The 23,749-nt window shown below is 38.0% G+C and overlaps 1 protein-coding gene across 1 annotated transcript; it reads left to right on the top strand.

The window, feature by feature from the left end:
* The first annotated feature begins 9,481 nt into the window (after nt 1-9,481).
* LOC149235046 (uncharacterized) lies at nt 9,482-10,318 on the top strand. The gene has a single exon (XM_089368447.1). It carries the CDS (start codon nt 9,482-9,484, stop codon nt 10,316-10,318), a length of 837 nt encoding a protein of 278 aa, XP_089224573.1.
* The last annotated feature ends 13,431 nt before the right edge of the window (nt 10,319-23,749 follow it).

Below are 23,749 nucleotides of genomic sequence, written 5' to 3'. Positions count from 1 at the left end.
GATATACTGTTAATTATCACTAGTCTTACACAAATAGTAAGACTAGTAAGGGACTTGGGTATAATATGGATCACGCCCTGGGTAGGGTTGCATGAAGGAAGCATCACAGATTACGAGGGACTAATAGGTGCGCATAGCGATGTGCGCGTAGGGTCAAAACACGGACAGCCAGAAGCTCATCAGACATCCACAGGGTGTGGAAACCTAGTTCTAGCACCCTCCCATACTACTTCGGGTGAGACCTCAGTCTGCACTCTGCGGACTATTGCTGAAAGGGCTAATACTACTGAGATTTGCTTAGCTAAATCACCTCTGAACCTAGGTTAGGCCCATACAAGCCAACAGCAGTGGTATCTAAAATTTGATAGGTTTATGTCTGCACAAGGTTATACTAGATGTCACTCTAATCATTGTGTTTATCTCAAAAGGAAAAATGATGGAAGCTATATTATTTTGTTATTGTATGTAAATGACATGCTTGTTGCAGGTTCTAACATGCAGGAAATAAATATGCTCAAAATAAAATTGGCGAACTCATTTGCAATGAAGGATTTGGGTGCTGCAAAACATATCCTTGGTATGAGAATAACTAGAGACAAGAAGAATTGCAAATTAACATTGTCTCAAAGTGAGTACATAGAAAAGGTGTTGGAAAGGTTTAATATGCAGAATGCAAAACTAGTTAGTATACCTTTGGCTAGCCATTTCAAATTAAGTAAGGAGGAGTGTCCCAAGACTCGGGAAGAAATGGCTCATATGTCTAAAGTTCCATATGCATCAGCAGTTGGAAGCTTAATGTATGGAATGGTCAGCATAAGGCCTGATATTGCACATGCAGTGGGAGTTGTAAGAAGGTACATGAACAATCTAGGAAGAGAACATTGGATGCTGGTGAAGTGGATTCTCAGGTATTTGAGAGGTACCACAAATCAAGCATTATGCTTTGGTGGTTCAAACATTGCTCTATAGGGATATGTTGATGCAAATATGGTGGGTGATAGAGATAACATGAGGAGCACAAAAGGGTATGTGTTTACTATAGGTGGAATGGCTGTCAGTTGGGTCTAAAAACTACAAAGTGTTGTTGCAATCTCAATAATAGAAGCAGAGTATGTTGCTGCTACAGAGGGTAGTAAAGAAATGATTTGGTTACAAAGGTTTCTGGATGAATTGGGGAAGAAGCAGGAGTTGGGTAGGTTATACAGTGACATCCAGAGTGCCATACATATTGTAAAGAACTCTGCATTTCATTCCAAGACTAAACATATACAGCTCAAGTACCATTTCATACAGTCAACATTGGAAGATGGACAATTGAAGCTGGAAAAGATACACACTAGCAAAATCCTACAGATATGTTAAAAAAAGTTGTAACGAGGGAGAAACTAAGAATTTTATCAGTTTCAATTGGTCTTCAAGTATGATGAAGAAGATGAGAAACAACGAGGTCCAAAGTGGAGTCATTGTCTAGCAAATGAAGCAGCAGTGGAGTTGCTATAATCAGTCTCCAAGTGGGAGATTGTTGGGTGCGGAGCTTGATTATCTTCTATATTCAAAGGTATCACCGCATTAGACCCTAGTTTATAATGGGGTGGAAATGCCACCCATAAAATATTCGTTGCACGGGGGGTCCAGGGGGGAGGGGCTATGAACTTTGGAAGCCCCCCCTGGCGGGGGGATCAGGGGTAGTGCCCCCGAAGCTAAAAATAGATGTAAAATTGCCTTGTAAAATGTTGTAATTTCATAGTCAATATGGGCCATTCATTAGGCAGAGATCTGACAGTACAAGTTATGTTTAATTTAGGGTTTTTTTCCCTAGAAGGCAACCCCTTGCTATATATGAGGGAATTGTATTACGTCTATGTAGATCCGTATTCTAAGTGAGAAAGAGAGAGGAGATTGTATGAGAGAAACGAGGGAATTACAACAGATTTGCTGTTGGTTGTATCTCTTCAGTTTGCTGGATAATTAAAAGGAAGGACTGGCTGTTTCTCCGTGAACGTAGCCCAAACTGGGTGAACCATGTATATCTGTGTCTCTCTTGTTTTATGCGTTTTCCGTGTTTATATTTATGTGTTCCATTGCTCCGTAATATATAATTTTCTAACATTGGCTTCACTAGAAGTAAAGCTAATCACTCTATGTATTTTAAATTAATTGGTGACCATGTTATTTATCTGGTATTGTATGTGGATGATATGTTGCTAGTTCGAAATGACAAAGAAATTATCAAAGATTTGAAGACCAAATTGTCCCCCAAATTCGACATAAAAGATCTTGGTGCTGCAAACTATATTTTGGGAATGGAAACCAAAAGAGATCGAGCAAAGAAGAAGCTTTGGTTAAACCAGAGGAAGCATGTCGAGACAATACTGCAGAGGTTTAATATGCAGGATAGTAAACCAGTCAAGGCTCCTATTCCTGTAGGTGTGAAGTTATCTGCTGAAAAGTGTCCCAAGGCATAAGAAGAGGAAGAGGACATGTCCCGTGTTCGATATGCAAGTGCAGTTGGTAGCCTGATGTATGCGATGGTCTGTACTAGACTAGATATTGTACATGAAGTGGAGTATTAAGCAGGTTTATGTCAAAACCAAGGAAGGAGCATTGGATAGTAGTGAAGTGGGTTTTCAGGTATTTGTGTGGCACTAGTGATTATGGTTTGTGCTACCAAGGAAGACCAGGATTGGACAGAGTGTTGGCTATTTTTGGCTTTGTTGGTGTAGACTGGGCTGGAGATCTGGATCAGTGAAGATCTACAAGTGGGTATGTGTTTAACCTATTTCGAGGTTTAGTCAGTTGGATGAGTAAGAAACAATCTATAGTGGCACTATCAACTACAGAGGCAGAATACATCGCAACCACTCATGCAAGAAAGGAAGCATTTTGGTTGCAAAGATTGTGTTCAAGTATGGGGTTAGTATAGGGACCTATAAGGATAGAATGTGACATCCAAAGTGCAATTTTCTTGGCAAAGAACCCTTCTTATCATTCAAAGACAAAGCACATTAATGTTCAGTATCACTTTGTGAGGGATATGATAGAAGGAAAAAAGGTGTTGCTGGTAAAGGTGGACACTTTGAAGAATACTATAGATGCATTGAAAAAAATTGTGAGCTCTGAGAAGGTCTCTTACTATAGAGAAACAATGGGTGTTGCAGGGGTGGATCAATGACTAAGCTCTCTTGTGGCCCCCTTTGGAAAGAAAACAACAAGTGGGAGAATGTTGGGTTGTGTTATATTCTTTCCGTGACTAGCTCCCATAGTTGGACCGATGGGTTAGATGGGGAGTGAAGCCCCCCCTTTGTTGCACCGATGCGCAATGGGGGGGTCACAGGGGGTTTGAGGGGGGCGTTTAGCCCCCCACTATGGGGTCCAGGGCAGCACCCTGGGAATTTTTTTTTTGGACCCTATATTCGGTGGGCGAACCTACCTATGGTTTTGTGCATGGTTTTTGCACATGGTTTTGGGTGCGATAGTTTTCAGTCCATGGCATTGGATGCTTTAGCATGTATATATATGTATTGTAACATTGAAAGGAACATAATGAAAAATCAATCTAGTAGTCTCGATTTTTGGATCCAGTGGAAAATCTCTGTGTATGTTTGTTTTATGTGTTATGCTCTCACTATTGTTTATTTTATATGTTTTAGAATTCGTATGCAAGAAATTTATGTATGGGGTTAAAACCTACAACTACAATGATACATGTAAGCAACATGAATCCACATGTAACTAGTCATACACTCAGGACTATGTAATGCCTCAACAGATCATGAAGTTTCACCTGACCACATCACTACAACCATGAAAAGCATCATGCAAATGAAACAAGTACATGGAATGCAAGGGTGAGAGACACACATGAAAGTGACATGCATGCATGATCAACACATAGCCCATCTAGTCTGAGGGTGAACCATGCTCTAATACCTCTCTGTAACACCCTCCTCGCACATCTACCCAAGAAATCGGCTAGCTGTGGTAAACATGCAATGAGAGACCAATATGATATGATTCGACCCCTTAATTCATGTTAAGGAAGTTGAAATGATAGAAACACACCATACATACATTAATCATCAAGTACAAGACCCTCAGGAACCAATCCAATGCTTTTGTAGCTTGCCTTGGGGTGCCACTAAACTTTTGGACAACATAAGCCTTAGTTGCTCTCATGCTATAGGCATGCGGGCGACCAAAAACCCAAATTCACTCTCACAAGATTTCCTGTCAGTGACCAAAGACCAAAATGGTTAGTCCTATTCTAGTGACTCCCGGATTTGAGCCACCTTTTCAGGCCCAAAGCCCAGGACACTGCCCAGAACTGAACCATCTCTTCAAATCAGTAAAATACCATGGAAATGACAGTACTAAAGAAAATACTTGTTCAATACGTTGACTGGACCCTTACTAGCCATGACAGGCATTTCGTCAAACATATTGCAAATGAGTAATCAACAAGTGTAATTAATAGTTCTAAGCATAGGGGTCTCATACTTAGCTGGGAATCACTAAGAACCATTGATGCCTCAACACATCAACTACCATTCCAACCATTAGGTCATGGATACATTGATCATTCAATTACAAGTAGAAACATGATGAGAGCCACACATGGTTGTTGAAAAAACACATACATAACCAACATAATAGCAGCAACAATACTCATGAAAGTACAGTCATATAGACCACATATAATCCATCAAAATGATCTTAGAAATACAAGGAGAAATACCCTTTCATTAATGATGCAAAATCCAAACCCGGGATGGGACTTCCATGTTCCACCTGACTGTAGAATGGCTGAGCCAAATCTCTCTTTAGCCATTCACCCCCGTGCCATATTCCAATAATGAATGTGGGATCTCATAGAAAATGTCAATCAAAACTCATCTAGGGCTTCCAGAGGCCATCCACCTCAACCCATTAAACAATGATTCCACCTCATGGTTGGACATCACAAAACATTCATCAGATTGGTCTTTATCTTAGCCTTCTAGGGCTTCCATAGAATTTTTTCCAACCCAGGCTTCCAAGACTAGTAATTCAACCCATAGCTTCCACCAAGCGTCTAGAGTGTTTGTCCAATGAAGGCTTCCAAGACTAGTAACTCAACCCACCAAGTGCTTCTCAAGCGTTTTTCCAACCAAGGCTTTTAGGACTAGTAACTCAACCCAAGATGTTATAGGGATTCCATAGAATTTGTCCAACCATTGCTTCTAGGAACTAATAACTCAACCCAAGCTAAGGAAAGATGAGAAACAACCAAAAACAAACAGTGAAAGTAAACCCACAATCACCATGGCTATCTAGAAAATGGCAAGACTAGCCAATCCACTATCAATCTAGGCAATCCTCCATGCCAATGATAGATCACCACCAAGAAACCACATGCATGTGCCATGCATGCCAAAACTAGTGAAGGAAACATACATGCAACTCGATACCTAGAAGAAAATATGATGTAGCTACTGACTCCGATGCCTTCTTTTGCTTTCTTGCTCTTCCTTTTCCTTGTTCCTCCCATAATCCAAGTATGTCACACCCACCAAGAGTGTTCCAAGAAAACTCCAAGTCTCCAAGATTATGAGATACAGAGAAAGAATAAGGTAGAGCTCCAAAACTGAACTAACAAAAGGTTACCAACTAATCTTGAGAAGCATTTTTATGAATGAGATCTCCATTTTCTTCCTTTTCCATTATTTTCCTTCATTTTCCTCCTCACATGCAATCACCTCCCTTGTCTCCTAATTTCCATTATTTTCATAAATAAATGTGCCAAAAATGCCATTTTTCCTTTCCAAAGCTTTAGCCATTACCTTTGCCAATTTCCTTAGCCATAACCAATCACAATTGATCCCCATCACTAGGATTCTACCCAACATTCATCTTGGAATAAGTGTCCCATCATCCATGGTTATTTTGCTTTTATTTACTTATATTACATGGAATTTTCACCAGGGATGTTACAACCTTCTATTTCTGTTAGCTAGCCACTTGGCTATTGGACAAATTTACTTTCTTACTTTCTATCATCAAGGTTTCAGTGCTCCCCTGAAAAGCACTTTGTGTGAACTAGCCTCAAAAAACAAAGGGCTAACAACACCCTAGTAACAATGTGTTGGAACAATAGAGCATAGATTTGCATGGATAAGGTTTGATCAGGTTGAAATTGATCACTCATAGAAGATGAGGATCATAGGACCATACATGATCAAGAAAGTGTCTACATTTGACGTGATCAATCCTTGAGATCACCTATAAAAGAAATATCTCTATAGATCACAAAGGAGGATAGATATGCCAAAGTGGTGTTGGAGGTTTTACCTATAATTTCTCTATTTGATAAGCTAGCTATTAGGACCCTATAATGTACTTTTGTTCTCATACTTTTTGCTATCACTACATCCTTTTCCTACTCACATTTAAGCCTACATTATCACATTAATCTATTTTTTCAAAGCTATAAAACGTTTCTTCTCTTTACTATATGTTTAAATTGTTTTACGTGTAAATTTACATTACTTTCATACTTAGCCACTAATTGGAAATATATAGTTGTTAAAATAGTTTGAAGACCACGTTGCTGAAACACTAAATAGTACTCAAATCCCGATGCTGAAATAGCCTATGATCTGCGATGCTGAAACAGTCTATGATTTACGATGCTGAAACAGTCCGTGATTTACGATGCTGAAATAGTATTTCATATATAGTAGTAACAAGAAAGGATAATTAAAGGAGCTATTACACTGGCCACAATAGTTGTACCTCAAAGCCAACACCATTACAACCACTGTAACAACATTTTGCTATGGAAGATTGGAATATCCTATTCCAGCATAGAAGATTAGATCAGACTAAGAATAGGATTTGTATGTACACATGTAATCATTGTTTTAAGAGGATTTCTCCTTTTTAAATAGAGGATAAATCAGCATTAGTGGGGGACGCCAAAGTATGGAATTACAGAGAATGGCGTGTTTATTCTCATTGTAACATGTTACATTTGACAGATGAATAAAAGATCACTTTGAGCACTTCTTCTTAGTTCCCGTTCAATTCTGGGGAATCTTGTGAGAAGGAGAGGGCCCACATTCCTCACAAGATTCACTCATTAGTTATGGAGTGTGTTAATTATTCTTTTCATTCATGCCTTGTTAACACTCTGTTTTGTTGAAACTCTGTTATGCATTACTGAAGTCTTGTTTATGCATTGTTAGAACTCTGCTATATATTGTTGAAACTCTGTTTCAACTGATTGTTGCATCATTTTCATACAATTCATTCCTAGGTAATTGTTGATCATTTCGATTGGTAATTCTGTTTGCAGAATGAGTTTATGAAAGTGTGATAGTCAGAGACAGGTGCTGAAGATTCCTACTTTGGGGAATAGGGTCCTGTTCTCTGTTACAACATAGTTAGTCTTTTCTTTTGCAAATTGTTGAAAGGTTCCTTTTTCCTAGGTTGTTGTTTCTTAATATAATCTAAGATTCTTCTGATGATTGTTTTCCTTTGAATCTTGAATTATGCAATAGAAAGATTGCTTTTACTGTAATTCAAAGTAGAGCTTTAGTCTGATTCAAAGCAAGGTGTGATTAGTGTAACTTTTACTACAACTCTGGATTGCTTTTGAGATTGAGCATATACAGTGTGTGATTGCCTTTGAAATAAACAGACTTCCTTGGGTTGACAATTTATGTAGCACTTGATTGTTTAATTAAATAAGCAATTACAGTGACCAACATTTTGGTGCCATTGCCGGGGAAGGAAATTATAGATTTCAAAAGCATTTATGTTTTTCTTTCAGATGTACAGATTGCATGAGAGGACGCGGAGCCCCCAAGAAAACTAACCCTACAGGTGGTAGGGGCAAAGGAAGAGGAGGAGGATGAAATACTTTTATCGATGAGATTTTATCAAAATCTGAATTTTCTGTTCCTCAACAATCAATCTCCCGAAAACCAAAGCCTGAAATGGAGAAAGAGATTTGGAGCCCTAAAACAGTTGAGAAAGCAACAAGAAACATTGAGGATCGAGAAAATGCAGTAGAGGAACAAACAAAAGAAACCATGGAGGGGTATAATGAAGAACTGCTCCATGAAGAACAGGTAGAAGGAGAGGTAAACAATGAAAACTCTTTTCCTACCTTAGGATTTCCCATTGGTGATCTTCCTAGAGGAGCAACTCCTATAAAGAATATTCCACTTTCAGCTTTACCTAACTTTCATGGTTTATCTTTTGAAGATCCTGATGAACTCCTTTTCGAGTTTGATATATTATGCAGAAGTTATGATTACATTACCAATGCTCAAAAATTAAAGCTATTTCCAGGAACATTAAAGGGAAATGCATTAAGATGGTCCATGAGTCTTGGAGGTCATGTAATCACAACATGGGATCAGATGAAACAGACATTTCTGAACAAATATCAAGACTACTGCCGAATGAGAGAAAAAAGAGAGGAACTATTCAGGATGATACAGAAAAAGGATGAAAATCTGGAGGACTTTGTGGAAAGGCTACAATATAATCTACAAAGATCCAGTCACCCCGATGTAAGTAAAGATATTCTTAAAACAATATTATTAAAAGGAGTAAGGGATGACTATCTAGATATTCTAAATATGCTTGGTAAAGGGGACATATCTAAAGAATCATATGATGAAATTATTAACCTATGTCAAATATGTTCAAGAGGAGTTGCAAAGAATAGATCAAACAGCAGGGATCCCACATTTTCAAGAGTTCAAAAATCAGCTAGTGGAGGAGCAAAAAGAGCCGAAATAGGTAATTTACTTGAGGGGTTTAAAACTGAAATGTTAAGTTCTTTTGCTTCACAAATTAACAACCTATAGATTAAAAAGAAACAAGCTAAAGCAGAAGCGTCTCTGTCCATCTTTTGTCCCAAATGCAGAGAAAAGCACCCACTAAGGGAATGCCCATTGGAAAAAATGCCAATCTACACCCTTTGTGATAAGGATCATGAAACGCAACAATGCCCTTCTTTACCAAGAATCAAAGTAGAATTACAACCAACCCAAGAAGAAGCTGAATCTGTCTATCTGTTGACACAGAGAAGGCAATGGCAACCGCAAGGACAAGGTATGAATCCTAATATGCCATTTACATCTTCTAATTGTTGGAACAATTATCCTTCTTCTAGTCAAGCAAATTACCCTCCTTTAACCAAATGCAATACCCACCCTTCATTCAAATGAATTAACCACCTATGCAACAAACAAACCCTCCCTTTGTAGACCCAACAATGTGGACTCCTTGGCCTCCACAATAACAACCTCATTTTAACCAGTGGAATCAAAATTGGAGAGGTCAACAACCCCCGTTTCCAAATCAATTTCCTCAATTTCAATCACAATTTTAGCAACCACTCCCTTTACCGTCAGGTGCTCCACCGAATAATCAAATGATGCGACCCCAACTACCTGTACAACCTAACCCCAACCCCAATAATAAGGCTATGCAGTTTATTGGTATTCAAAACCATCCTATACTTTCTGTTTTGCCCGCACAATACAATGATATTCATTTACGATTTGGGAAAATAGTAGAACCTATCATTGATGATATTACCTCTTCTGATTTTGATAAAGAAGAAATAAAAAAGCATGATTCACCTGAAGAGGTACAAGCACCCTCTAATACTGTTGCTGAAGCAATAGAACCACCATTCCCTGAGTGTTTAGCTTTGACTAAAACACCTGAGCCACCTGCTTTTAATATTCTAGGGGAATTACAAAATCTCTACGTCAAAATTCCACTATTACAAGCACTAAGAGATGTACCAATTTATGCCAAAACTATGCGAGACATTTGTGTTAAGAAACCCGGTAGGAAAACTAAAGATCCCCTCACAGTTCATGTCATGGGTGATCTATCTGCATTAATGTCGGGTAAAGCCCCTCCAATTAAATATGGTGATCCCGACCATCCTACTATCACAGTGAAAATTGGAAAAACAGTAATTCCTCGAGTTCTGGTAAACTTAGGCGCTGCTATCAATATTATGACTCTTGAAACTTCACAACTGTTACAATTGAAGAATGGAACTAGAGATACCCCAACCATTCTAGAATTAGCTGACCGTTCTACAATCAAATCGAAAGGAGTTATTGAAGACCTAATGATCTTAGTTGAGTCCTGGAATTATCCAGCTAATTTTGTGGTACTGCAACATAAAACAAAGTTGGGGGGTCATCCTCTAATTTTGGGTAGGCCTTGGCTAGCCACAACAGATGCCTTTATTAGTTGTATATCTGGTTCAATGACAATTTCCAATGGATATGAGACCAAATAGCTTACTCTCTACCCTCACGCTACACCCTTGATTAATAATGATAATTCCTTATGGGTGGACTATGATGATCAAACTACTCAACCTATCTTGACTATCGGACAAGCTTTAAGCCTTAAAGATGCCACTGAGGATGAAGTAATTAATAATTTTATTTTCAAACCCTCCTCTGTGACTCTAGGAATGCATAATCAGCTAGCTGCACTTTTTGAGTCAGATCCCCAAGAAAAGATTAATTATAAAGACCCACCTCAAACATCAGCTACCATCTCCTCTAAAAGTATACCTATAGAAATTGATCCTGGCAAAACACTGAATATAAACCCCAACTTGACAGTTGCTGAAACACAACAATTAATTAAGTTACTTCTTGAAAATAAGGAAGCATTCACGTGGGACTATATAGATATGAAGGGAATCTCTCTTCAATTATGTACTCACTGTATCTATATCAAGGAAGATTGTCGACCGATTTGTCAACCTCAACGACAAATGAACCTTAATTTAAGGGAAATTGTTAAAGAGGAACTTCAAAAATTGCTTAATGCAGGGTTTATATATCCTATATATGATAGTAAATGGGTTTCCTCATTGGTAATAGTTCCTAAAAAAAATGGGAAATGGAGAGTGTGCGTAGATTATAGAGCCTTAAATAAAGCCACTCAAAAAGATCACTTTCCATTACCATTCATTGATCAGGTGTTAGATAGTTTGTCAGGGAAGAAATTCTTCTCTTTCTTAGATGGTTTTAGTGGGTATAACCAGATCAGAATTACACCCCAAGACCAAGATAAGACCACTTTTACTAGCCCTTGGGGAACCTTTTCTTATAAAGTCCTCCCATTTGGGCTATGTAATGCACCAACAACCTTTCAAAGAGAAATTATAGGAATCTTTTCTGATATGATTAATGACTCTATGGAAATTTTTATGGATGATTTTACCCCTTATGGTGTCTCTTTTGAGGAGGCACTACAAAATCTTGAGAAAGTACTTAACCGATGTATACAAGCCCACCTCTCCTTAAGCACCGAAAAATGTCATATGATGATGACTAAAGGAGTGGTACTTGGACATTTTATTTCATCTCAAGGAATTCAGGTAGATCCATCCAAGATACAAGTCATTGAGAACCTTCCTATTCCCAAAACCCAAACAGAAGTGAGAAGATTTTTAGGACATGCTCGATGCTACAGAATATTTATCAAATTTTTTTCCAAAATAGCTTCTCCTTTGTTTGTGTTACTTATGAAAAATGCTGAATTTAAGTGGACTAATCTTTGCCAGGAAGCATTTGATGCACTTAAACATCAGTTATCTACAGCTCCTATTCTAAGGGGACCTGATTGGGCACTTCCCTTTCATATATCAACTGATGCTTCAGATACTGCAATTGGAGCTGTCTTGGGACAAGAGGAAAATCATCTCCCCTATGCTATATATTTCATTAGTAAGAATATGACTCCTACTGAACTTAACTACACAGTTACCGAAAAGGAATTTTTAGCAATTATCTATGCTATTAATAAATTTTGACATTACATCACTGGTTATTCTACCTTTGTCCATACTGATCACTCATCTATTAAATACTTAATGAACAAATCTGTCACAAACGCTCGAGTCACCAGATGGTTATTATTATTACAAGAATTTGATATTACAACTATAGATCGACTAGGAAAAGAAAATGTAGTTGTTGATTTTCTTTCTCGGTTAACACTTGATGATAATACTCCAGTAGATCATTCCTTTCCTGATGAATATTTATTTGCAGTATCTGCTCACTCACCATGGTATGCAAAAATTGCCAATTATTAGGTTGCAGGGAAGTTACCACCACAAAAATCCCACCGAGAGGAGAAAAATCATTCAAAAAAGTGCTAGGTATAGCTGGATAAGTTGGTGTCTTTTCTACATAGGACTTTATTAAGAAATCCGAAGATGCATTAGAGAAGATGAAGTTTATGATATAATAAAAGCTTGTCATCATGGCCCTTGTGGAGGGAATTTTACTGACAAAAGAACGGCACATAAAATTCTCAAGATGGGGTATTATTGGCCCTCACTTTTTAAGGATGCAAAGAATCATGTTCGAACCTATGGCAGCTGTCAAAGAATGGGTTAGCCTAATCATAGAGATGAAATGCCATTAAACCCCCAGGTAATACTTGAACCATTTGAGAGATGTTCCTTAGATTTTGTAGGACCCATTAACCCTCCATCCAATCAAAGAGTTTATATATTAGTCTGCACAGATTATATGACCAAATGGGTGGAGGCTATATCACTCCTTAGAGCTACTGAAAAAGCTATTCTAGCTTTCTTATTTGAAGAGAACGTTGTCAGATTTGGAGTGCCTAGAGAATTAGTCACAGATGGAGGACCTCCTTTCACCTCTCATGGTTTTAAAGCCACCCTTCAGAAATATCATATTCATCATAGAATGACTACATCATACCACCCCCAAGCCAATGGACAGGTGGAAAGCACAAACAAAGTAATAGAAGCCATTCTAACAAAAAAAAGTGAAGGAAAACCAAAAGGATTGGTCTCAAAGGCTCCCTGAAGCATTATGGGCTTACAGAACTACCTGGAGAAACACTACAAGATTTTCTCCCTATGAATTAGTTTATGGTAAAGGTGTTGTTTTTCTTATGGAATTTGAAATCAAAACCTTAAGGACAACTTTAGCTGTTAACCTTGATTTGACTGATGCAAAGACGGCTAGGTTGCAATAGCTTAATGAATTTGATGAAAAAATATTAGATGCCATTCATCAGACAACTATGATTCAACAACAAAGAACAAAATGACATGATAAAATCATCAAGCACAAGCAATTCCAAAAAGGTAATTAGGCTTTATTAGATGATTCTCGGTTTAAAGAATTTCAAGGGAAACTACGTACAAGATGGATAGGACCTTACGAAGTGGATACTATTTTCCCCAATGGAACAGTAAGGCTCCTAATAATTGATGACTCTAAAACACTGTTATTAGTAAATGGTCATTGGCTCCGTCTGTACCAGTGCCCCATTTCCAAAGAAGATTTTAAGGCCACATGCGTGGCAGATTGAAATTATCTCTTTTTAGAGGAGCCTCCTGCCCCTCATTGCATTTAATTTTTTTGAATTTTATTTTTAGTATTAGATTAAAATTTCTTTTACTAATAATCCTTGCCAAGGGATGGCATGTTACAATTGATTCTTTTGCAGATTCTCGATCCAAAAAAGCCCTACCAAGAAAGGACAATCTTACTACAAGTAGATCCAAGCTTCAACATGTGAAGCATTGCTCATTCTCTCTTCAATCCATTCATCTTCAACATCCCCATCATTGATTCCCTTTCATTTCTTTCCTTGTCCCTATTTCCCCATCTTTTTTGTTTCTAAAACACCATTTCTTTAGCAACATTTTCCCGTTGCTGAAACACCATTTCTTCAACAACATTTTCCTCTTGCTGAAACACCATTTCTTCAGCAACATTTTCCCATTGCTAAAACACCACTTTGCAGCAACATTTCTCCCCATTTTTCCATTGCTGAAACACCACTTTGCAACAACATCTCTCCCCATTTTCCCGTTGCTGAAACACCATTTCTTCAAAAACATTTTCCATTGTTGAAACACCACTTTGTAGCAACATTTCTCCCCATTTTACCATTGCTGAAACACCACTTTGTAGCAACATTTCTCCCCATTTTCCCATTGCTACAACATCACTTTGCAACAACATTTCTCTCCATTTTCCCATTGCTAAAACATCACTCTGCAGCAACATTTTCTCCATTCATTTCCTGTTGCTGAAACACCACTTTTTCAGCATTTCCTGTCATACAAACATCTTCTTTAGTTCTTTCGCTCTTACTTCTATTTTTCATGCTAAATTCTGTCCTTTCACTACCTTCTCCCATGATTAAACAAATCCTTGGTACAACTTCTCTCATAATTCCGAAGTTCTTCCATGATTGTTGCAAATCTATTATGAAGAGGCACTATATTTTTTTCGAGGTACAAATTAAAGGTAATGGTGAGGTATGTAAACTTTATATGTAAATACAATTAAACTGTAGTTAATGAGAAGATGCCAATCCATTATTACCATGATCCCCGTACACTTAAAGTCATTATTTCAGTCGTAGTTGGGGGGAGTATCGAAACTTTATGCCATCATTTCACACGAATTGACTAATGTCACTCCTTTTTACCCATTATTTCACCTTTTCACCATCATTTACATGTCCTCATCCGCAAAATTTACTCTATTCGGGTGCGGTTACTTGGCTCTGTGATTGTACACTTTACTGAGCTAAATAGATATGGGAGGTCTTGCTATACGATACGAACCCGCCACGACAACCCTGTTAGAATTGTACCCAGAAGTCTACTAAATCTTTCAACAGGCAGGCTGGCTGGGTTATTTTTAGAGGCTCCAGGGATTTGATCAACAACAGGTTCTTCAATTTGCTCGAAATATTCAAGAAGATCATTCTATTGTTCAAGGGGTTCAGATTTCAGTCATAGAGGATGATATAGCATAGGTTTCGGGTCTTCCCGTCATAGGTATTTGCTGGTTCAGCCGCAAACACATTATTCTTAATGCCCAGCTAGATTTTCTCTTGCCAGGAGAACAAGTTGAGCCTAAAGCCTAGGGTGTTCGACTTAGCTCGTTGCCGCCTATTATAGACATATTTGGGCACTTCAACCCTAATCACATATGTCGATAAACCAATGGCTCTTTAACCCCTAAAAGTTTTGTTTCATACCCTAAAGGATCATGGTCAATTGATCACATCATTTCCCAGAAGTTCCACCTGAAAAACCACTTAGAACTGGCCAAAACTAGACCATACTGACTGCTCCATGGTCAAGGTACGATGCATCTCACCTGCTACACACAACAAGTGCGATGCATACTGAAAAGGCCTTTTGTAGGGTGTGATGAGTGAGAATAGGCAAATGGTAGAGACAGTTTTCTAAGTGGATGCACAGGGAATCTCCTAGAAACTTCTCATATGACACTTGCCTCTCTGAATTCGCCCAGGGATGAGTAAGAGATCAAAGAAATCTCCAAGTGGAACCAAGAACTCTCAGTGGAATGACACTAGTCAGAAACTCAGAGCCAACTCACACCCTTGCAGGTCATCTATATATGGATCCCTCATCTGAGAGATCTAGAGGCTGGAATTTTGTAATTTGTAAGGAAGTGTTGTTGGTTTCTCTTTGACAAGAAACATTGTATTGTTGGGTGATTTTTCTTTTCATGAGGTGAAGAGGGCTTTCATGCTGGGAGGATGATGTTGGATCAGACAGCTGGGTTGTAATCCTCTCTTCTATTTCTACTATCAATAAAGTTCTTTGAGTTTTCCTCCATATAATCATGTATTTGTGAATCTTGTTATTTGTAGATGCAATTGTATGGTTAATGTATTTCTGATTCTGCATTGTTTATGATATTATAGATCGAGATGCTTTGATAGTGTTTTGTTGTTTTGCCTCTATAGGTATTCTCTAAAGCAGGACAAGTAGGAGAAGAGTGGAAAGATCTATCAAGGGAGAGAGGAAACAAGCAAGGAGCCAAGCAGAAGATACAAGTTGGTCCTCTTTGCTTCTCTATTATCTATCATACATAAAGGAGATCTTGAAGCTCTTTGAATTGTTTGTTTCTAAGATAGCTACCCATCTTAGTGGGACTAGCAGAACGAAAAGACACTAGTTTTCCCGGAAACAAAATGGCGACTCTGCTGGGCAGCGAATAGTTTGTTTGTTTGTTACTGTTGTTTTCTTTATAAACTATAGACGGAGCCTGAAGTTAAGCCAGCTAGCCTTCGAACTGCTTTTGCTATGAAACTACAAAGTAGATCAATGCTACTTCAGTCAATCTCTGAGTTGGTTTATGAACTGAACATCTGACTTGCAAACATCCTAAATGCCCTTATGGTAGCTCAATAACATCATAAGATCATGCCGCCCCAAGCACCTCAACAGTATTGACTGATCTGTTTCCAAACCCAGAAACTACTCTGGTTGCTCTCGATCATGTTTCCCCATCCCAAGTACTTATGTTATCCATCTCGAAGCAGCAAAATGATGCTTTGATAACTACAAGGAATAAAGATTATGATTATGGGAATCCACAGATGTCAAACAACAAGGATACAGATCAACCTAGTAGTTTGACAACAACTTCATCACAAGTTGTGCCACCCATCATTCTTGAACTAACAATAAAGCCGCCAAAGGGAGTAGTACATAAATTTACATTTAATCCTCGTGCTCGGGCAGCACAAAATTATAATATAGTATAGGATCTGGCTCAATCGCCATCCGCTATGTCTACACTTGAAGTACTGCAAAATTTCCCCTCCTAAAAGCAAGCTTTATTATCAGCAATAGGTGGGATTGACCCAACGGATTCCAATCTTGTGGCCTTTAACCACAAAGGATATGAACCTCAATTACCGGCCCAACTCACTTTCCTTATACAGGTAAAAGCCCTCAACAAAACCATTCATCGAACAATCATTGACGAGGGCACATCTACCTGTATTATGTCAATGAGTTGCTGGAAAACTTTAGGCTCACCACCCTTGTCACAATCATCAACAAAATTAAAAGCGTTCAATGGAAGAACATAAATGCCATATGCGATATTAAGTAACTTGCAAGTTGAACTAGGGTGCAAGACAGCAAAAATTGAAGTCGAGGTCATTGATGGAAACCTTGACTACAATATCTTACTGGGAAGACCCTGGATTTATGCCATGGCCATCGTTGTGTCAACATATTTTAGAAATATTTCATTTCCCTTCCAAGGCGGAATTATAATCGTTGACCAACTAACCTTTTTCCCCAATAGTTCACAAGCTACTGGAAGCATTCCGATGATCCATGGAAGCTCTCAATCACTTCAAAATGTTAGAGTAGGTCTCCTAAAAGACCCCACCTTAATGGGTACTTTTGCCCTCCCACCTCCCAATAATCTGGCAGAAGTGGCCGCATTGGAAACCTGTCATATGATATCTTCTACATCATCAAATATTAAGAAGAACTCTGAACATTTTGATAATATGGATCATCGCCAGGTGTTACCCCCAAGCCCCATAGAAATTTTGTAGAATTCAATTTTTTGGGCCTAGGCGGCAACCCCAAATAAACACTCATCGAGTGTTTGGATAGATAGGTCTCTAGAGTATGGTACCTCTTCCGATCCTCGGTCTCGTATATATTCTATAGACAAAGGAATCATTCAGTCGATGATGATAGAAGAGACATCGTGGGAAGATTACCACCATCGTTCCCACCTTCAAGATAACAATGAAGATTATTCAAGCAACCTTAATCATCCTTCAATTTTTTATTTTCTATTAAATATTGTAAAACAAGGACCCCTGAAGCAAAATTCCAAGTTGAGTCTTTGATTAGATCTCGTAAAATTCCAGTGGAGTCTATCACTTGATCTCATAAAAGAACCTTCATTCCATCCACCTGATAACCATGAGTAGTCTAGTGAATGTAATGAAGCTTGGGGGGCATGCAGCTAGTTGTAAAGATAAGTTTACTTGTAGGTTATGTGATTGTTCTGTCACACCATTCACCTTTGTCTATTCTGGACGAAGCTGTCCTGCTTCACCGCAGTGATTTCCATCTGGTTACAAGAGAGTCTCTTTTTCATCATGCTGGGGGCATGCAAACTAGCTAAGCATATGTTCCCCCAAAGTTCAAGCTCGTTAAAAAATGAACCGGGCCATGAGCAATGTTTCCACAAGGTTCAAGCTCGTTAAAAAATAAACCTGCCAAACGTGTAATGTTTTCACAAGGTTCAAGCTCGTTAAAAAATAAACCTATTGCTAAGCATATGTTAATGCAAGGTTAAAGCTCATTAAAAAATAAACTCACCTTTGGTAAATAACCTTTGTGATTGCCCTGCTATCAGCCTTTTGAGCCTTGGTTGTGTTCCTACCATCACCTCCATTCTTTTGGCTGATCATACGCTTCCACTTGATTGTTTACCTTTTTGAGGAACAGCTGCGACGAGTGGTACTGCTAGCCACCCTCTTCACATCACCATGTTTTGAGAAGTTCCAAGCTTACTCGGAACCAGTAGCTACCCTAAAACACCACTCATTCCTAAAAAACGAGTCTCCTTTAAACCCTTTCCAGACTCGTTAAATATGAAAAGATTGCAAGCATTCCAACTCGTTAAAGTGTTTGGAAATAACGAGTCTACCTTAAACTCTTTTCGGACTCCCTAAATATGAAAATATTGTTAAGCAATTGGCCTCTCCAGCTCGCTAAAGTGATTGGAAGTGCCAGCCCTCCTGTATATTTTAATCTTTTTCGGACCTGAGGGATTATCCCACAAAAAGATCGAGCGCTTATCTTTTTCGGCTTCTAAAGTGATTGGAAAAGTCATCGCTTTTGCATTATTTTAATCTTTTTCAGACTCAAGGGATTATGCTACAAAAAAGAACTGCTAGAGTTTCCTTTTCATCCCTTTTCAAACTCTTTAAACATGAAAAGGACCGAGTTTTCTTTGTCGTTAAACTCATTAAAACTATAGCGAAAAACTTGTCTAGCCAGACAGGGACGAGTTTCACTATTGCTAGGCTCACTAAAACATAGCGACAAGTTTTCCTGAAGGGAAAATTATAGAACAAGCATATGTTATCCTCCTCAAGCTTGATAAAAATAAAGGGGTACTAGTCAGCAATGACTGGAGAAAAAAGGGAAGAAAACTTGAAGAACTTTATTGGTAGAAGGTCGCTCTTGAACATGACACTTTCACTCCATCATCATGATTGAGTTAGGTTGGGTTATTCCATTTGCCAGTCATATCACAATTGGTCCTCTGTACCATCCATCTTTTGGGGTTAACGCTACCAATCCATGTCAGTGTCACTGACATGTTCAAGAGAAGTCATTCACAGAATTCACCACCCAGCTAACGCCTCAATCACTGCAATACCTTCACCCTCCAATGGATTTATTTATGGATTTCTCCTTTGGTCTTTGTTTTATTTGAAGATCATGGTCATTCTCATCAATAATCTGGTCATCATAGGATTTCTCAGAAGTTAAGAAATTCAAAATGTCTTCATCATGCTTAAATACCCTCCAATTGGTGACATTGTCTGGAATGGATGGTCTAAAAATAAATTCGACTGAAAACCTATCAAGGTTGTAATCCTCTGATGGAAGGAGCTTAGAAACAACATTGGCTAATAAATCAGTTGCTGCATTCTGAGATCTAGGAATGGGAGAAATATTAAATGCTAGAAAATGAGATATGAGGTCTTGAACTAAGGACTGATAATTCTTGAGGTGTCCTGAAAGGCAATGGATAGTATTCCTTACATGTTTGATGAAAATCTCAGAATCACAAAATACTTTTAGATATTGAACCTTCAGGCCTATTTCTTTGTAAAGTCCTTGAATCAATGCCTCATATTCAGCAGTATTATTTGTACACTCAAATTCTAGTCTGCATGATAACATAGTTTTTTCCCCCTTAGGACTAACTAAAACACATCCTGCTCCTGCACCATCATTGGATTTTGACCCATTGAAATATAAAGACCAAAATATAGGCTTATCTATAGTTTTATATACAATTTCTTCAGCAATAGTAACTCACCTTGATGTATCTTTATGAGAAACATTTTCTATCTGCGATATGAAACTATTAAAAGAGAAAGGTGATGATTGAGCGTTAAAATTACCAAAGAATGATTTAGCTGAGTAATTTCCAAGAATGTTATTATTGAAAGCGATAGGTTGATTTTCCTGCTCAAACTTTGTTACAGTATGGGTCATGTGCTTCTCCCAATCGATCTTAATTTGATTTGGTTTCCCTTTATAGGGAATCCACATATGAGACCAATCAGTAGAAATGTAACCATGGAGTTTTTTAGACCAATCCCTACTTAAAATTAACCCATAAAACTCAGGGATGTCAGCAATCAATATATCAATTCTTTGAACGACTCTTGGATCAGCTGATAACCTAATGGTGACTGAATTAATCTCTCCTAATACTTGAACCTTAGTTCGATCCAACTAAACAATATGCACTGCAGATTTTTGGGGCTCAAAGTTCAATTTTGAGCAAACTGAGGCTAGCATTATGTTTGATGAAGCCCCTGAATCTATTAAGCAGTTGCGCATATTTCTGTTGCAGATTTCATAGGCCAAGAGAAAATGACGAGTATGAGAATTAGATCTATCTCTGATCAAAATGGCATCAGTAACATCTACTCTATCTGACGGTGGCTTACCTGTTCGCTTAGCCGCCTTGGAAAGTACATCATTTGGAAGAGGAGAAGAAGGTACTACATTTAACTCTTTGAGTAGCAATTTCTATTGATGTTTGAGCTTGCTAAGCTCAAACAAAGAGATATTCTCTCTAGTCTTCTTCATGTCTTCTATAATGTTGTAATCCATAGAGTCAGAGACTACCAATGTCTTGGATGATGAGGGCAGATTGGAAGATGATGGCTGATTTTGAGTAGGCAACACAGTAGATTTCTTCATGGGAGCCTTATCTTTGGCAATAGGGCTTGCATTTTTCTTCTTTTGAGTTGGTTGAATAGGCTCTGTAGCGACTTTACTCCTAGTACTTACTGGGAGAGCTTCCTGTTCGCTTTCAGTATCAGAATTGGGCAAAATGAAGTCCCACATACCGTGACATTCAACAACCTCATCTTCTTTTGTTTCCTCGGATGACAAGATTGTGTCTTCATCCTCATCATTATCTGGATTTGATTCTTCATTAGATATGGCATTAGGTGGCTTTGATTCAACTCTTCTTAGGTTCCTAAATGGATTTTTAGTGGAAGTTTCTGCTACCTATTTCTTTATCTCTACCATTTCATTACACATAGTCTTTAAAAAAATTTGCATACCCTCCATATCATATGGATCTTTAGCCGGTTTCTTCTTCGAATCATCTTTAAAAGTAACCTTTTTGGACTTTCTCTCCTCAAGAGCGGTTTTGTTTTCTAAAGCGATTATACGTTTCTCAACGGCAATCGCTTCTTTCATATTCTCCACTAAGGTAGGCTTTGCGGCTCTATCAATGAAGACTGTTATATTCAAAGGTAAGGTAGAAATATACCATTCTCTTCGAAGCTCTTCACTGGACTTAGACGTAGCAGGAATTTTATTTAAGAGCTTATTAAATCACGAGTTGAAATATTTAATATGTTCTCTCAATTCAATTTTAATATTGGAGAGATCATTGATTAATGTCTCTATGGACCTATCATCTCCGAACTTAGTCAAAAACTTCTCTTGGAAAGCATTCCAACTAGTAATGGATCCTGTTGGTAATGAAAAATACCATGATCCAACTGCTCCTTGTAAGGTGTATGGGAAAAGCCTCACAACAGCATCTTCTTCTGTCACTCCATTTAAGTTTATTGACAACATAATGTTGTTTATGTGTTCTTCTGCTAGTATGCCAATATCTGGATTAAACTTTGGCAACCACTTTTCGGGATGGGTTGGTAATTGACTCACGGGTGCAAGCATTGGACTGCCCCTAGATTTTTCCATGGCCTTGGTTGGGGTTGATTGTGTGTCATTGTTGTGCTAATAGCAGAAGAAAGTGAGGATATAGTTACAAGTGGTTAGGAAGAGGATGTCAAAGTAGTTGTACCCTGTTGGACAATGATATGAAGTTGGGGAGTGGATGGTTGACTTTGCAATGGATTGGATGAAATGGATGATGATGATGAAAGAGTCTCACTATCAGACTCTTCAAGTGTCTTCCTAGCACTTTTCCTTTTAGGCAGAGGAAATTTTGTTGGTTCAACACCAAGCTTTTCACTATGTAATCTTGTAAGAGGATGAGAAGGAATGCATTGCAAAGTCACACTGCCTTGGGATAATTCAGACTTTTCTTGAGATATTGAAAACCCTTGAAGTTTGTGAATTAAAAACTAAACTTCAGGGGGTTCAAGAGTGGATTTTTCCAATAGGTTCAAATCTTCAGCAGTGGTTGTTGTCTTTTCAACATCTCGCTTGAAAATTGGAGATTTAGAATGCGAGGGAGAAGTTGGAGGAGATGGTGAGGGATATTTACTCTTAGAACGGGCTATGGATTTGGATGTGCTTTCCATTCACAGTTCATGCCCTCCTTCTAGTGCCAAAAATGTTGATGCCTCTAAAATTGCTGCATCAACATCAGGGAAAACCACTCGGTCCGGAACTTAGTGCAGCTCCTTTTCCGTTTGGTGTGGTGGCTCCGACTGGATGTAATGGGACCAGTTTCCCAGTGATATATGAGTTGATGGGTGATTGGTTTGTAATGTATAATAAAAGTGATAAGTGTTTTATTCTATAATGCAAAAATATACAAAGATAACTAATCTATCCCGACTATTCTTTTAACAACACGATTTTTGATTGTTTCTATTAAACAAATAACCATAAAGATGAATTATTCATAAAATATAAATATGCATTCATATGATAATTACTTTGTTTAAGTAGTTAACAAAGTAATAATAAAAGCATTATCACATTGATCATAATATATATCACTGACATATATATCCAAATGATAACAATTCTAAAACATTCAGAAATGATAGGCTAAAGAATTGCTTGAAAAACATATATATATATATATATATATATATATATATATATATAGAGAGAGAGAGAGAGAGAGAGAGAGAGAGAGAGAGAGAGAGATCAATAATAGCTGTAGGTTTTAACCCTGTACAGAAATTACTTGCATATGAATTCTAAAACACAGAAAATAAACAATGCGAGAGCATAACACATAAAACACATATACACAGAGATTTTCCCCTGGATCCAAAAACCAGGACTACTAGCTTGATTTTTCATTATGTTCCTTTCAATGTTATAATACATATTTATACATGCTGAATCATGCACAAAACCATAGGTGGGACTTCCCAACCTAACATAGGGTTCAAAACCAAAATTTTCCAGGGCGCTGCCCCAGACCCCATAAAGTGGGGTTACAGGTACACCTCAAACCCCATGTGACCCCCCCGCTACACAATTGGTGCAACAAAGGGGGTGCTCCACCCCCTTATAACCCCTCGGTTAACTACATGGGCTAGTCGCGGAAAGAATATAACACAACCCAACAATAGCACTATTGAAAAATGTTCATTCACATAGAGAAATAAGACAAAAACAGAGATAATAGTACCGTATGCATTTGAATTCTCCCGATGTAACCAACATTCAGATTTTGCTTTCCTATTTGGGAACACCTTCAAAAGATGTAATAGTGCAAATCTTATAAAAGCCTCTTTGACAAAAATGCAAAACTTTGGTCCAGTTTTTTGATAAAAAAATATTGGAAGTACAGTAGTGCAACTCCCAAGTCAAGTATTAATACAAATTGTGGACCCTTTCTAAAATACATGAAAGGGTCTTAAATACTAA

This window comes from Pinus tabuliformis, chromosome 8, assembly GCF_031772625.1.
Source record: "Pinus tabuliformis cultivar Carrire ecotype Pingquan chromosome 8, CPIR1, whole genome shotgun sequence".
NCBI lineage: Eukaryota > Viridiplantae > Streptophyta > Pinopsida > Pinales > Pinaceae > Pinus > Pinus tabuliformis.
The sequence above is the reverse complement of the archived record's forward strand: the minus strand, read 5'-3'. Positions and strand labels throughout refer to the sequence as shown.